This window comes from Lepidochelys olivacea (assembly GCF_965140295.1).
Source record: "Lepidochelys olivacea isolate rLepOli2 genome assembly, chromosome: 3".
Taxonomy (NCBI): Eukaryota; Metazoa; Chordata; order Testudines; family Cheloniidae; genus Lepidochelys; species Lepidochelys olivacea.
The window spans coordinates 67,938,848-67,955,710 of NC_140413.1; the positions used below are offsets into that span (position 1 = coordinate 67,938,848).

A 16,863-nucleotide genomic window follows, 5' to 3' on the forward strand; every position below is an offset into this window, starting at 1 on the left:
TACCACAATTGGATGTAAGGCCAGATTAAGAATCCCGGTTGCCAATTAAATTTATTTTAATGGGTACAGGCATTGCATTAGAGTATAAGGTATATTTTTTATTTAATTGTCTGTATTTTAATTTATGCATTTGAAATTTAAAATTACATTTTAATAGCCACAATTTGATAAAAACATTTATTTTTATGGTAATTATAGATTATATTGTGCACATAATTAATTGTGAGCACAGGACATTAACTTTTAAGACATATATAACTAGTACCCACATAAACAATTACAGATTTATGTGCAAAGGGATTTATGGCAAAATGGCATTTTCTGTGTTATTTTTAAATATATATGTTGTTGCCATAAAGCATTTTTGGTACATTTATATTTAATTTTAGGTTTTTTAAACAGGTTTTTAATTTTATTGTTTTTTATATGGGGGCTTTTTATGGCCCATATTTTATAATTTATGGGTTTTATTAATATTGAAGCCTACAGCCATAATAGGAAAATTTTATTTTATATTTGACATTAATAAAATAAATGTAGTAATTTTTAAAAAATGTTTGATTAGAAGTAAAATGTATCATTATTATTTTATTGACATTAATAAAATAAATGTAGTAATTTTTTAAAAAATGTTTGATTATAAGTAAAATGTATCATTATTTTATTTATTTATTTATTTATTAGGATTGCAAATTATTTTTAGTTTGGGTGGAACTTTTTAAAATAATACTTTTAATTTTTAATGGGAGTATATCATACCATTTCACATTTATTTTTTACCATTTTGATCATTTACATTTGCATACATGCCAGAGCCAAGGAAACATTACTTGAGGGCACCAACAGCCTGCAGGAGGTGGAGGTGGTCCTTTTGGGGGGATTGCTTAATTCCAAAATAACAACCCATGTTATGGTTTGTTTCATACAGTCCAACAATAACAAATTTATGCCATGTGATTTATATTCTTTTACATCAATACTAATATTAAAAGTTCATTGGAAGGAGGAACAAACTGACAGTTGATTTTAAATACCTGGCTCTACAGTATGAAGAACTCACAAAAAGCTTTTTAGTAGCCTTTTCCACAAAGGTTGCCACAGGAGATTGGTGCTAAAATGACATATTCCACAGTTATGGATTTGTAAAACTTGGGGGCCATACATGTAAAAGAGAAAAATATGCATCATTGTAATCTATAATACTTCCATTTCAGAGAAAAATTATATTTAAGAATAAAATCTCATAGACATTAAGGTCAGAAGGGACCATTATGATCATCTAGTCTGACCTCCTGCACAATGCAGGCCACAGAATCTCACCCACCCACTCCTGTAATAAACCTCTCACCTATGTCTGAGCGATTGAAGTCCTCAAATCATGGTTTATTCTGATTTTGTTTTCATATTTAGGCTAATTTGCGTAGGAAATTAACTCACTCAGTGCAGACTAATCTCAGTCATATGAGAAGAGATAACTCCACCCAAGTGTATCTGCTAAAGGATTTTGGCACACAGACTAGACTTGACAATTCTAGCAACGTACCCAGGCCACAGATTTTCCTGGCAGGTCTCCGAGGAGGATCAACCCCAACTACATGTATGGTCAAAGTGAACTTAACCAGAGCAGTTGATGAAACCTAAATGAAGTTTAAAAGGAGATATACTAAAGTGTAGTACATGTTTTTTTTAAAAATCCAAATAGATTTCTGAAGTAATGTATAGTAAGCTGAATTCTATGTCCATTGATTCAAAGAGCTGTTGTTATACTTCATGGTTTCTGTTAGGAGCAGCTAAATGGCATTAAGTGATAATGATTATAAAAAGCCTGAAACATCCAATTTAAAAAAAGTAGAATCCAGGCTTGGCTGTAAATTCTGAATTAAACTGGCATTTCTATGGAAGTGTGCGTTTTTGGAATCCTTTAATGTTTTAATACCCTGAGTGCACATCATAACACTACCCTTAAGAGCCTGGTCTTTGAACTTTGATTATATTGTAAGAAGAATACCTGTTATGAGTTAGAGAGATCAAGAGCTAGATTCACAAAGGGACTTAGGTGTTGCAACATTATGCCTGGGTGCTTTGTTGCCGAGTGGAATTCTCAGCTCTGAGTTAGATGTCTGCCTGATGTCAGGTGTTGTATGGGGAGAGTTAGGTGCCAAAGGAAGAGATTTTCAGAAGCCAGCAAGCTGAGCCATCTAAATTAGCCAGAAGTGAAATGCAGAGGGAAGAGAGAGGGTGTAGGTCCAGATTCTCAGAGGTATTTAGTCCCTTATTAACTCCCATTGATAAGGGCCTTAGGTTCTGGACTGAAGCACCTCCCTCTACCCTGGATTCTCAGCCATGATCTTTGGAATTGGGCAACTAAGCCAGATCAGTCCTTTTTCACGAAAAATGAAAGAGAGAGATGCCGCTGTTCCATGATAGTCCAGTGGTTAGGGCACTGATCTGGGAGACTCAGATTCAAATCCTTCCTTTGCCTGATTTGGAGCAGGAATTTGAATCAAGCTGGCCCAGGTGAGTGCCCTAACTACCAGGCTATTGGGTATTCTGGGCTGAGCCGCTCTTCAGCTCTTCTGATGAAGCTTTTTCACTTTGTATAAATAATTCGGTATTCACTGGGCTAGAGCGAGAGACTGACTCTATCACCCAGTTGTTAGGGCACTCACCTGGGATGTCAGAGAATGAAATTCAAATCTGTGCTCCAAATTGGGCAGAGTGGGGATTTAAACCTGCATCTTCCACATCCCTGGTGAGTGCCCTCACCATTGGGCTATTGGGTATTCTGGGAGACACTTTCTCTCTTGCTGGCTTTTTTGTATGTGCTGGGCCCACACCTACAGGATTGGGGAACATGGGCAGAGGAAGGTCTAGTTTGAGAATCTTGCTTTGGGCCACCAAAGCTTTCTCTTGCACTAGGGTTCCAAGATGCTCAATAGCAGTGAGGTGGTGTCAGGACATAGGTGGTTTTGTGCATGCCCACTGTCATAAATTTAGGTGCCATAGAGATTTAGGTGCCTGTCGGATTAGGTGGCAGTTGAGCAGTGGTATTGAGAATGTCAGTGGTGTCTAAATGGTAGATTTAGGTGACTAAAGAGGCAGATAGTGCCTCAGAGCCTTTTTGAATCTGACCCCAATCCTCTAATTTTTGTTCAAACAAAACTCTCATTGACATGAAGTAATATTAACTAGAGGAAAATCTCCTGAACCGTTTTTCTATAATCTTCCCTTTCTTGGTAGAATCACTGAGAATGAAATGATAAATTGGCTCCAGCAGTACCAGATCAGCCAGTGTGCTTGACTCTTCCTAATCAAACTTTCTCCTCGGCATTTTCCCACTAGAATAATCCACAGAACCATAGTTAACAGAGACTCAGATGTGGTGGTGTTCTCCCTGACAGCTATTACACCAGTTTTATAGGAATTCTAGCTTTCTAAGAGTTTTCTGTACTCAGTGACTAAATAGTAGTGAGCACACTAAAAATGACAAGTAGATAGTTGTAGACTTCATTGTAGCCTTGCAAAATTCTACTTTCCTGGTAACTTTTTGTTTTTTTACATCCAAGTAAAATATCTGTTGGGTTTTTTTTTTTTTCCCATCATGGTTAGGGCAGGCTAGTAAAGTATGTGCCTGGCAAATCAAATGCTCCTCATAATTTTACAATTGAATGAAAGTTTGTCTTTAATGTATGAGTCAAGATGCAACAACATCTTAACAATATATAAGGATGAAGAAACAGAAAAACACTTTTCAAGAATGTTGGGGCTGATCGATGTTTAACTCTTGTAAAATGTGTTGGGGTATTTGATTGTACAAAACCATGCTAAGTTTTTCTCTATCCTTTTGTTCATGTGCTGCATTCAGCTCCATCTTCAATGCTGGGCCATATAGGGAATAATCTTTTTAGAAATGTGTGATGCTGGCAGACCAGGTGCCAGCTCATGCCAAGGCCCCTAGGTCTCAAATGAACACTGACAAATGTATAGACTTTACGAAATGCTTGTAGGATGCTGCATGTATTAATCTCACTTATAATATTTGTATTCCATTTTATAACGTTATATTGAGTGCTTGCATTGTAACCCACTGTAACTGTGTAACTCACCAAACAGGAAAGAAGCATTAATTAATGTAAAATGCTGGCTTTCTACAGAAGGTGTTAGGTCCTGCCCACCAAATAAGCCAGTGCTTCTCAAACTTTTGTACTGGTGACCCCTTTCACATAGCAAGCCTCTCAGGGCGACCCCTCCAATAAATTAAAAACCCTTTTTTATATATTTAACACAACTATAAATGCTGGAGGCAAAGTGGGGTTTGGGGTGGAGGCTGACAGCTCGTGACCCCACAGGTATGACCTCGTGACCCTCTGAGGGGTCCCGACCTCCAATTTGAGAACCCCTGAAGTAAGCCATTGTGAAACATCAAAGAACAAAGACTTTGCATTCTTGTACCTCCCCATCCCCACCCCCATGAAGAGGAGACCTGCATACGAACTCATGCCATGAGTTTGAACTCTGGGAGCATAGGGGTCAACTAAAAAATTAGTGGGTGCTTAGCACTCACCAGCAGCCACCTTCCCCCTCCTGCCCACTGGTGGCTCCACCGATCAACACTTCCCCCTCCCTCCCAGCGCCTCCCGCCCACCACGATCAGCTGTTCCATAGTGTGCAGGAGAAGCTGGGGAGGGACAGGGAGGAGTGGGGAAGGGGCACGCTCGGGGGAGGGGCAGAACTGGGCAGGAAGGGACGGGGGTGGGGGCTTGGGGCGGGAAGAGGCAGGGTGGGGGTGGGACTTGGGGAAAGGGGTCAGGTGGAGGTGGGGCCTGGGGTTTAGTGGGGAGTTGAGCACCCCATGGGCCTGGAAGAAGCCTGTGCCTTTGTCTGGAAGGAAGGGCATAAAAATCCCTGATAAGAAGAAACTGGATCTCTATGCTGCTTGGACTTTGGGAGGGCAAGATTTCTAAGCATAAGGAAGGGATCCCCATCTGCTTTGCCTGGGTTAGCCATAGCAAACAGAGCTTGTATATTACAGCAGCTTCTATTATCTTTTGGAGCCAAAGACAATAACTCATTTGTGTGTGTATGTTAATTGTTTTATCTTTGCAAATAGCTATAATTTTTTTGTCTTATTTAACAATTCTTTAGTCAGTTTATTATAAGATTGCCTGCAAGTGTTGTCTTTAGTATAAGATCTACAGTGCAACTGACCTGTGGTAAGTAGGCTGACCATCCGTCCCCGTTTTGGCCAGGACAGTCCTTTTTTTAACTCCTGTCCTGGCCGTCCCGACTTTTTTTGGCAAAAATGGGCATTTGTCCCATTTGCTTTTGCCAACTTGATCAGTTGAGAGGAGCAAAGAAGACAAATGCCCACTTTTATCAAAAAAGTGGGGTGCGGAGGAATGTGTGGGGAGTGAGCAGTAATGTCAGCCCCACAGAGCAGGGGAGGCAGTGCTCGGGTGGGGAGCAGGCAAGGCATGGGTAAGCAGTGACGCCAACCTTAGCCTTGCACGGGCAGGGTCAGGCAGGCCTTGGGCAAGCAGCGTAGCCAGCCCTGCGCGGAGGGCAAGACTCGGACAAGCGGCTAGGGCCAGCCCCACATGGGGAGGGTGGAAGGGCTCAGGTTAGTCCCACGCAGTGTCACGTTTTCCCTTTGGGAAATATGGTCACCCTCGGGGTAAATGACTGGTCTTTTGGGATTGGGAGTAACCTGAATATTGTGATTTTTGGCGTAAGGGACCGTCTATCAGAAAGGCAAGCTAAGGGGACTGTCTGTGACTCCACAGTTAGGCTGCTGTAGTGCCTGAAGAGTTTACATTTAATACTTGGTTGGTGAAGTCTAAGTATAGAACTCACAACCAGTTTGGGGTGCGTGCCCTGCTTCTTGACAGTCTGCCCTGAGGATGGCACTCATGCTCTTGAGCCAGTCCAGAAAGCTTGACATAATGACTTGGAGGGACTCAAATAGCAGGGCCTAAGAGGGCTCCTTAGTGTCCTTAAGATACAAGGTAATTAACTAGGCTGTTGCCACACAGACAATGGTTGCACTTAAAACTCATATTAACTCTCTTTCCACTTAACTAGGTTGAAAGTTAGATTAAAGATACCTTGCCTACATTTTTAAAGAAGAATGGGGCAAATCCATGTGAGGCACTTCCAAAAAAAAAAAAAAAAAGAAAACGAAAAAACTGCCTGAGGGTGGAATAGTTTATGAATATATTCTCTCCTCCCTATAGAGGAGGTAACCTCTTTTCTTGCAGCCCCAAACCTCTTTTAGCCAGCACCATAGTGTGCTTGTCTAGGGCAGCCTGTGTGTGTTGCTTCTTTCTCTGTATGTTCCCAGGTGTGCTTCTCCTTCTCCCCCACAAATTTAGCCAAAACAATACCCAGTGAAGCCCTCCGCCCAGTTAGCTCAAATCCTGTGTGGACTTGCATATGCCTTTGTTTTAAGTAGGGACTGCCATAAAGGAGATTAACGGTTTCTATTTTAAATGAAAGACGGCGGTTCCACCCACCAGCATCAATAATGTTTTTCCCAACTCACAACACTATATAGTTTATTTTTCTTTCATCTGCACAATGGTAAATTATCTGGGTCCTAATTTTCAGGGTGCTGAGCACCTGCAGCTCTCATTAACTTTAATTGATGTTCAGCATCTCTGAAAACCAGCCACCTAATGCCTACATAGTCTGCAATTTTTATTTTAGTACTCAGTAACACTGCAGTAAAGAGACAGTAGCAAATGAACAGGCACAAGAAGGGCCAAGGCTAGAAGAACATGGTAAATAAGTAGATTATAACGGTCAGGTTTACCTCAGGTGGTGTTTATGTATTAAAATGTCAGCCTCCAATTAACTCTCCTCTCACCTCCACAGCTGATAGAGGTGTAGCGATTTCTGACTTCTTAGTCCAACAGTCCCCAAACTTCTGAGGGTCGTGCCCCCACCCTTACTCCTGTTCGCGTCCTGCAGCCCACCCGCCGCCCCTCCCCAGGAGATGGTGCTGCAGGGATGGTGCACTGGGGCGGGGGGCAGACAGGGTAAGGGGGATGAGGCTTTGGGTGGGTCTGGGGCCAGGGGCCGAGGCTGGGGATGGGAGTGGGGCCTGGAGCAGAGCCGTGCCGAGGCTGGGGACAGAGCCAGGACCCGGGGACACAGCTTGGGGCATGACTGGAGCAGAGCTGGGGGTGGGGAGGCGCTCCCTCCCCACCCCCATGGGGGCTGGCCTGGGTCCCGCCATGCCTCCCCCTGGATGTTTCTCCATGCCCCTCTGAGGGGCACACCCCACACTTTGGGGACCCCTGTCTTAGTACATCTATCATGTCAGAGTGCTTTGATCTTCTCTTCCCCTGGCACAACTCTTTTTAAAAATTATAATAATTCTTTATTTTTTGTGGCTCATTCTGATGCCATTCCTAATTTAAGAACTGAAACTGTGAATGCAGTAAGTAATATCAGATTGTAAAGTAATAATAGGGCACTTTCAAATCCTTTTACACCAAGAAAAAATCAGTATATCTTTAATTTACCAATTCTGACAAGAAATGGTTGGCCTTCATTATAACCTGCAACAAAAATCTATAGCTATTTTTCTTTCCCTTCTACGGCTTCTTCTTTTAGAGAGGGTAGGAGTGGCAGTTATGATGTTGTTTACTATGTTGGTGCTGAAACTTTACACAGACTAAGGTGGGTTTTGTGATACTTAACTATTTAGAAATCACTTTGAAATCTTCAAAGCAAATACTCTGTGTAGCATTGACCCAGCTTCCATCTTTACTGAGGCTGTCCAACTTCCGCTGAAGTCAACCGAAAGTGTAAATTATCACAATTGCCATGAGCTCAGAACATGAGATCAGAAGTTGCAGTTCTGCTGTGATGCATTTTGGGACATCTTCAGTGACGTTGGCATGGCCAGGTCTTTCTGTGCATTGCCACTTGCTAATAAATTATACCAGTTGGCATCCATTCTGAAAACTGGCCAAGCCATAATTGGCCTAGCAAATCTGAACATGTGACAACTGAATAATAAACATTAAAAATGAATTCAAAATACAGTTTATTTGCTATTTCATTTATTCCTGAATATCAGTTAGGAATAGGAGTTGCACACTTCAGCTGTGTACAGTTTGTGTTCAAGCATTTGTACTTATTTGGAGACCAGCAAAAATTAATTTAAATTCAAATGTTTATGGTTGAGGAAACACCCAAAGGGCAGTTTCACAACCAAATTCCTGTGATGCTCATAAAAACAGGTGTTGAATTCCAAAAGCTCAAATAAGGATTTTTAATCAAGAAACTGTCTTGGATAAAAATCGTGTTTATTTATACATATATAATAGCCTTTAGAACCATTAAACAGGAATGTCTTTACATAGGCCCCAATCCTCCTCTCAAAGAAGTAAATGGCAAAGCTCTTCTTGACTTTAATTGGAGTATGATCATGTACCCAATTAACTTTTTTTTTTAACATCCAGTATGCTCACATCTTTGTTATTGTAGGGCTGGTCATCATGGCTGGGAATATGGATTAATTTAATCTTTTCACTTATATTCATGTAAGTACAACCCTGAAATACAGGATTGTACTAAGTATGTGGGACAGAACTAGTGGTATGTTCGAACTGTGTGTCAAAGGTATGCTTCCAAGCTCATTCCACCTGAGATGGTGCTCTCAATGTATAGTACAGATGTTCAGAATATGATCATGCAGTCTTTGCTGGATTCTTTGGCCTGGACTCCCTTTCAGTCATGTTCATATATACCCCTAGGCTCTAAGGAGATCCTTGGTGGGGCTCAGATGCCACGCAGGGCTGCTTAGGCTTGTGTGATGAATTGGGGCTATATCTGTGCAATTTATAAATTCTGAATGATACTGTGAAGATATATTATGAAAAACTGCTGTATTTTGAGTGCCTATATGTTTATAGATCCAGGGCCTGAAACATGTACACCCCAGACAGATGCAAAGGGAAATAAGGTTAATGATAGTGCTTAGACTTCGCAAAGGTTATACAAAAAAAGCAGCTGCATCCTTATAAAAATAGTTTAGCTGTTTCTTCTGGAGGAGCAATGGAAAGTTACCAGGAGGAAAACAAAACAGGCCAGATGACCAGGAGTGGCTAAAAATAAACACATAGGAGCCAGACAGGAAGAGGGAGTGTGTGGGGAAAGAGAGAGCAAGATCACAGAACCTGGGTAAGAGGGATCCAGAAGAGAGAGACCATCCAACATGTAGTAGCCTCAGGGCATCCCTGTCTACTTTTGTGAAACTAGATGTCCCTAAGGATTTTGGACAACCCAAGGGACTTGGACCCCTGCTCCAGAGGTGTAGCTAAAATTGTGCAAGTGATGTAGTTGCACCCAGGGTTCATGGCTATGGAGGCCCTACCAGACAGTGCAGCATTCCAGTGTAGTGGGGTTGTTACACCACTCATTCAAATTGGACCTGGCTGGAAGTTCTCAGGGCAGTGGGTGAGGGACTGGGGGGCAAGTTGTAGGTGAACTATTGGGTGAATGGGGAGTGTTTGGGAAACTGTGAGGTGAGGCATTAGGGGTGCGTGAGACACAGTGGGGTGGTAGGTTGGGGATAAGCAAAAGTTTAGATTTTGGAATCAGGAAGGGGGCCCCTAACTTGTTCTTGCATTAATTAGAGCCCTAGGGCCTTGTTACACCACTGCCCTGTCCAGAGAATGTGCTGGAGTGATGAGGAAACTGAGGCAGAGACATTGCATTTAGTGCTTATCTTGTATGAACTGTACTCTCCTGTGCTTTACATGATTAAATATAAAAGAGCATAAAGGTATTAGACTGTACAAAGTGTGTATGTGTGTGAGAGGGAGTTTTTTCACAACTGCTGTATGCTCCTGAGAAAGTTAAACTATGAATGGAAGCGCCACACCTTTTGGGTGGAGTCCTGTGAAAGGGGTTTGTTTAACTGGGGTATCTATAGGGAGGGAGTGCTGGACTTAAGGCAGGTGGATTAAGGAGCCCCATTTCTGAAAAGGGAGAGCAGACTGAGAGACTGTGCCCAGGAAAGGTGATAGAGAAGACCAGTGGAGGAACCAGTGCAGCAGCCTGCTGAGGCTTCAGAAACTTCATAGGAGATGTAGAGCACTCAGGGGATGCAAAGCACAGACTCTTGCATTCCCCTCACAGCAGGTGAAGTGCATGAGCAGGAGGGAATGATCACTAGGATCTTTGACATCTTGGTATCTTTTTGACTGTGGTAGTGATGGGGAATAAATGTTGGTACCCATTAAAAATAATCCCCCAAGCCCACCCTTGTGTGATGCCAAAATGAGCTGTCACTCAAAGTAAATTGTATAGATTGATTATATTTACCTCCTTTCTTTGATAAGTAATAAACTAGTTAACATTGATCAAGTATAATAATTGATAGCCCCAATTAAAATTAATGGGGAAGTTAATATCTCCCAGAGCTGTTATTCTAGGCTCTCTGCAAACTCAAGCAGATGTGACTGTGTCAGTTACTCAATTCACATTTTCAGGTTTTCCTAGAGACCACAAAATGAAAACTGAGATTCTAGGGGACCAGAAAGAGTTTGAGAGATGTGCTGGTAGGTTGTACCACTACATATTGCCTAGATTGATCCCTGATTCCAACTATCAGGCACTGGGAACAGAATTTTTGTGCAACTTCTTGCTTTAAAAAAAAAAAAAATTCAAATTGAGCCCAAACCTAGAAGCATTCAGATAATAGACTTCAAACATGTCTTTTCAGTAGGGCTGTCGATTAATCGCAGTTAACTCATGCTATTAACTCAAAAAAATTAATCGTAACTAAAAAAATTAATCACAATTAATTTCACTTTTAATCGCATTGTTAAACATTAGAATACCAGTTGAAATGTATTAAAGTCTTTAAACTATGATTTGAGGACTTCAATAGCTCAGACATAGATTAGGGGGTTATTACAGGACTGGGTGGGTGAGATTCTGTGGCCTGCATTGTGCAGGTCAGACTAGATGATCATGATGGTCCCTTCTGACCTTAAAGTCTATGAGTTTCTAAATATTTGTGGATGTTTTTCTACATTTTCAAATGTATTGATTTCAATTACATCACAGAATACAAAGTATATTATTATTTTAAATACAAATATTTGCACTGTAAAAATTATAAAGAAATGGTATTTTTCAAGTCACCTCATACAAATACTGTAGTCATTCTCTTTTTCGTGAAAGTGCAATTTACAAATGTAGATTTTTTTTTGTTACATAACTACACTCAAAAAACAAAACAATGTAAAACCTTAGAGCCTACAAGTCCACTCACTCCTACTTCTTGTTCATCCAAAAGCTAAGACAAACAAGTCTGTTTACATTTACAGGACATAATGCTGCCTGCTTCTTATTTACAATGTCACCTGAAAGTGAGAACAGGCATTTGCATGGCACTTTTGTAGCTGGCATTGCAAGGTATTTACGTGCCACATATGCTAAACATGCGTATGCCCCTTCATACTTCGGCCACCATTCCAGAGGACATGCTTCCATGCTGATGGTGCTCTTTAAAAAAAATAAAGCATTAATTAGATTTGTGACTGAACTCCTTCGGGGAGAATTGTATGTATGTCTCCTGCTCTGTTTTACCTGCATTCTGCCATATATTTCATGTTATAGCAGTCTCGGATGATGACCCAGTACATGTTGTTCATTTTAAGAACACTTACACTGCGGATTTGACAAAATGCAAAGAAGGTACCAATGTGAGGAAACAAGAAGGGACAGCATTATCTCCTGAAAATGTAAACAAAACTTGTTTGTCTGAGCAATTGGCTGAACAAGCAGTAGGACTGAGTGGACTTGTAGGCTCTAAAGTTTTACATTGTTTTATGTTTGAGTGCAATTATTTTTTGTACATAATTCTACATTTGTAAGTTCAACTTTCATGATAAAGAGATTGCACTACATTATTTGTATTAGGTGAATTGAAAAATACTATTTCTTTTGTTTTTTACTGTGCAAAGGGAAGCTGCAAGAGCAGTCACCACCACTCTCTAGTTGCGCAGGTACATCGTTTCAGGCAGCTGGCAGAGAGGTAAATCACCACAGGGCTTGGGACACCCCAGCCAGTGGCCTCTACCCTGAGCTGGGATCAGCCGCTAATCCTGGCTGGGCTGGAGACAAAAGAGGACAGGACTTCCTCTTCCCCTGCAAGGAGTGGCTGGAGCTGTGTCAGACTTACCCCCAGAAACCTCCCCCAGCTGCAGGAAGCTCAGCATCCTCCGCTGTGCAGGGGGAGGGGTCACTGTACAGGGAGCTGCTCCCCCATCCGCCCAACCCCCATGCATCCAGACCTCCCATACCCAGACACCCCGCCAAGTCTCACCCCATACACCCAGAGCCCCCTAGCCCTGTATACGCAAACCCCACCCCATTGAACCTCAACCCCTGCACCCAGATCACCCCCCACTGAGCTTCCTGCACTCAACCCCCCCACTCTGATGATTCCCAACCCCCTGCACTCCGAGCCCCCAAATGCAGACCCCCATGCCACTGACCCCCCATTAGCTGCACCCAGGCCCCCACCCCACCCCACCAAGCCCCACTCCCCCAGCACCCAGACCCCCCTGCTGAGACCTCCACACTCAGACCCCTCTGCTGAGCCCCAACCACTTTTCACGTGGAAGCCCCTGCAGAGTCCCATTGCCCCGCTCCCACAAGCCTCTGTGCATCCAGATCCCCCCACACCTAGACCCCCTCACTGAGCTGCCTGCACCCAGATTGTCCCACACAGAATCCTCTCACCCCACACCTAGATCCCCCCACACTGAGCCCCTCCACACTTGGATCCTGCCTGGTTGAGTCTGCCTGCCCCACACCTAGTATGTTATACTTATAAGCAGCACACGGGATCTTTATAAGGAAGAAGGCAGCTCGCTGCATTTATTGAGAATACAACAGTTAGCATATGCTTTTCAATCTCTCTCTCTCACACACACACACCATGCACACAGTCCTGCCAGTTGATGTTTATGGTTACCAGTCCAGAGTCTGGATCAATCTAGTGGCCAGCCAGATTGGTCACAGAGGGGAGCAGGGCTCTGTCAGTCGGGATCCGATGCTCCTGGATTGTAGCAAGACGAACCCAAAGTCTCATAGTCAAGCACCCTGTTCTTATAGTCTTTTTTCTCTGTTGAAGTCTATGGATTTTGCTGTGTCAGTGTGTGACTGGTTACATCTTAATTGGTGTATTGTTTGATGTAAACATTCCAATGCACCTCCAAGAGGGTTATCCTGTCCTGGTTCTGATTTAATCAATTGTCTTTAGGGGTACCTGCCTTCACCTCAGGGTCGTCAATTTGCCCTTTGCCAACTGTGCTCACATATCTATTCAGGGGACACCATCACAGGGCCTAATAACATCAGCCACACTATCAGAGGCTCGTTCACCTGCACATCCACCAATGTGATATATGCCATCATGTGCCAGCAATGCCCCTCTGCCATGTACATTGGTCAAACTGGACAGTCTCTACGTAAAAGAATAAATGGACACAAATCAGATGTCAAGAATTGTAACATTCATAAACCAGTCGGAGAACACTTCAATCTCTCTGGTCACGCAATTACAGACATGAAGGTCGCTATCTTAAAACAAAAAAACTTCAAATCCAGACTCCAGCGAAAACCTGCTGAATTGGAATTCATTTGCAAATTGGATACTATTAATTTAGGCTTAAATAGAGACTGGGAGTGGCTAAGTTATTATGCAAGGTAGCCTATTTCCCCTTGTTTTTTCCTACCCCCCCCCCAGACGTTCTGGTTAAACTTGGATTTATGCTGAAAATGGCCCACCTTGATTATCATACACATTGTAAGGAGAGCGGTCAGTTTGGATGAGCTATTACCAGCAGGAGAGTGAGTTTGTGTGTGTGGGGGGGTGGGGAAACCTGGATTTGTGCTGGAAATGGCCCACCTTGATTATCATGCACATTGTAGGGAGAGTGGTCACTTTGGATGAACTATTACCAGCCGGAGAGCGAATGTGTGTGTGTGTATGGGGGTGGGGGGGTGAGAAAACCTGGATTTGTGCTGGAAATGGCCCACCTTGATTTTCATACACATTGTAAGGAGAGTGGTCACTTTGGATAAGCTATTACCAGCAGGAGAGTGGGGTGGGAGGAGGTATTGTTTCATGGTCTCTGTGTATATAATGTCTTCTGCAGTTTCCACAGTATGCATCCAATGAAGTGAGCTGTAGCTCACGAAAGCTTATGCTCAAATAAATTGGTTAGTCTCTAAGGTGCTACAAGTACTCCTTTTCTTTTTGCGAATATAGACTAACACAGCTGTTACTCTGAAACCAGTGTAGACAGTGGCAGTCTGTCAGATGCATTCCTACCAATGTCCCAGAGGGTCACAGATTCATAGATACTAAGGTCAGAAGGGACCATTATGATCATCTAGTTTGACCTCCTGCACAATGCAGGCCACAGAATTTCACCCACCCACTCCTATGAAAAACCTCTCACCTATGTCTGAGCTATTGAAGTCCTCAAATGGTGGTTTAAAGACTTCAAGGAGCAAACCATCTCCTCTATAAACTTAACGAGATTAATCTTAAAGCCAGATAGATCTTTTGCCCCCTGCTGATTGCCTTGGAAGGCTATTCCAAAACTTCACTCCTCTGATGGTTAGAAATGATGGTAAAATGAAATCGAGACATACATTAGTACCTCTAGACTTATAGTACAATTATAAAATCCTGCTCCTACAAGTGCGCCTGGTGCAGAGGGTCAGGGCCCCAGGGTGTTTCTGGGGCAGGCCCAGGTCTTGTGCTGTGTCACGGTCAGGTGCAGCCTGACCAGAGTCCTTGTCCCCGAGATGGCGGGTGGGGAGGCTGCTGGGTGATCTTCCACCTTCCTGCACTGGAGCCTCTGCATTTATTTGCAGAATTTTGCAATACTGTGCACAGCATTTTCCGGTGCAGAATCCCCTCAGGAGTATGCAGCTTTGAGGGCATTGCTGAAGCAGTAAGACAACGACCTGAGCAGTAGGCTGATGTTCTGTGGAAGCGAAGGACAGCAGCGGACGCGATGTTGTGAACTTTGCCAGCCTGCTACCCCTGAGCAGAATGCACCTGTCACCATCTCCCAGGCCAGCTGTGCTGCTGCGGCGGATAGGCCAATGGCCCAGCAAAAGAGGCCTGGGGTGACCGAGGCCTTGTCTGCAGGAGAAGCTGCATCGGTTGAACGTCAGTCAGCGTTAATCTGGTTTAGTGAACTGCTGCAAAAGGCTGTGTGGACGCCCTCGCTGAGGTCTGAGCCTGCCTGGGTTTTGTTTCGCAGACATCCAGTTCAGCCAGACCGGAGTAAGAGTGGCCACAGCCGCAGGGGTCTGCACCGGTTGGGACGCGGACCTGACACTACCGGACCGTAACTTTCTCGTGTAGACAAGACCCCCCGCCCCGCTCCGCTCTGTTCTGCCGCCTCTCACGCCACGTGACGCGGCCCCGACCCTCGGCGAGCGGAATCCCTCGGGGGCGGGGCGGGGCGGGGCGGGGCGAGGCGAACTGACGGGCGCCGAGAGCCTCCGCCCTGCAAACCAATGGGGAATGGGGACACTGAGCGCAGACAGGCCTCAGACTCTATGGTGGCGCAGCTGAACCGGCCGCTCTAGGCGACCCTCGCCGTTCTTTATGGTACCTGGGAGGAGCGGAGGGGGCGGTGCCCGGTTGCCGGCTCGGGCCCCCGCAATCTCGCCAATTTAAGCTGCGGACACCATGGCGCCTCCGAGAGGTGAGAGACGCGGTGCCGGGGGAAGAGGCTGGGTCAGCCCCCTTCCCCGCGCGAGACAGATCCGGGGCGCCGTCCGCCCCGCCTTGCCCCCCTCGCAGTGGGAGCTGCTTGTCCCGGGCTAATTATTGGGGCGGGGGGTTATGGGGCTGTTGGGGTGGGCAATGGGGCGGAGGGGAGGGGGCAATGGGGGGTGTTGGGGCGGGCAGTCGGGGGGAGGGGAGGGGGGCTATGGGGCGGGCAATGGGGCGGAGGGGGCTATGGGGCGGTTGGGGTGGGCAATGGGGCGGAGGGGAGGGGGGCTATGGGGCTGTTGGGGTGGGCAATGGGGCGGAGGGGAGGGGGCAATGGGGGGTGTTGGGGCGGGCAGTCGGGGGGAGGGGAGGGGGGCTATGGGGCGGGCAATGGGGCGGAGGGGGCTATGGGGCGGTTGGGGTGGGCAATGGGGCGGAGGGGAGGGGGGCTATGGGGCGGTTGGGGTGGGCAATGGGGCGGAGGGGAGGGGGCTATGGGGCGGTTGGGGTGGGCAACTAAATGTTTTCAAATGTACTTTTCATACGTGGGTCGTTGTATGTGTTTTGCATTTTTCAGTGTAGACAATAAAACTTTAATGTCATGAAAACTTTCTGTTTGTATTTTCCCTCTGGTTGGACCTTGTAAATCATCTGGTTGTTGCAAAATCTAAATGTTGGTCCTAAAGCCAATTGATATTCCCCTTTGAATTTGCATACGGAAGTATATAAGATTTTATCTATCCAAGGATGTAGTTAATTTACATGATTGCAGCAGTGGGATATGTGAGTGTACCTTGTAGAAATATGTTCTACAATAAAAGGCAGCACTCCCTTAAAATGAGCAAACTACAGGATTTGATTAATCCTGTACAGGAGGTACAGGATTAATCAAATCATACCCAAATGATTATTATGATCAGCTCACCTGCAGTGAACATAGAACAGTCATTCAGTAATTAACAGAGAACAATAAATTTGAATAGATCAAACTACATTTTTTCGAAATAGTGGAAGCAAATTAAAATCTAGAAGCTGTAGAGTGCACAATGCAATTTCACTGAAGTTTGTCAGCTAGGGTACCTACATATATG

The 16,863-nt window shown here is 44.5% G+C and overlaps 2 protein-coding genes across 6 annotated transcripts in view; both read left to right on the forward strand.

The window, feature by feature from the left end:
• Positions 1 to 1,878, forward strand: part of CFAP206 (cilia and flagella associated protein 206) — a 32,327-nt gene extending 30,449 nt beyond the window's left edge. For 3 of the 5 annotated variants that reach the window (XM_084624778.1, XM_084624779.1, XM_084624776.1), the window contains one exon: positions 1,411 to 1,878. In XM_084624778.1, the coding sequence (XP_084480904.1) occupies positions 1,411 to 1,641 (231 nt within the window). In that variant the 3' untranslated portion in view covers positions 1,642 to 1,878. The remainder of the gene's footprint in view (positions 1 to 1,410) is intronic. The other 2 variants (XM_084624780.1, XM_084624777.1) reach the window with 1 other exon arrangement.
• Positions 1,879 to 12,880: 11,002 nt separating this feature from the next.
• Positions 12,881 to 16,863, forward strand: part of SLC35A1 (solute carrier family 35 member A1) — a 28,768-nt gene continuing 24,785 nt past the window's right edge. Inside the window, exon 1 of the mRNA XM_084622588.1 lies at positions 12,881 to 15,761. Coding sequence (XP_084478714.1) covers positions 15,746 to 15,761 — 16 coding nt within the window. The 5' untranslated portion in view covers positions 12,881 to 15,745. The remainder of the gene's footprint in view (positions 15,762 to 16,863) is intronic.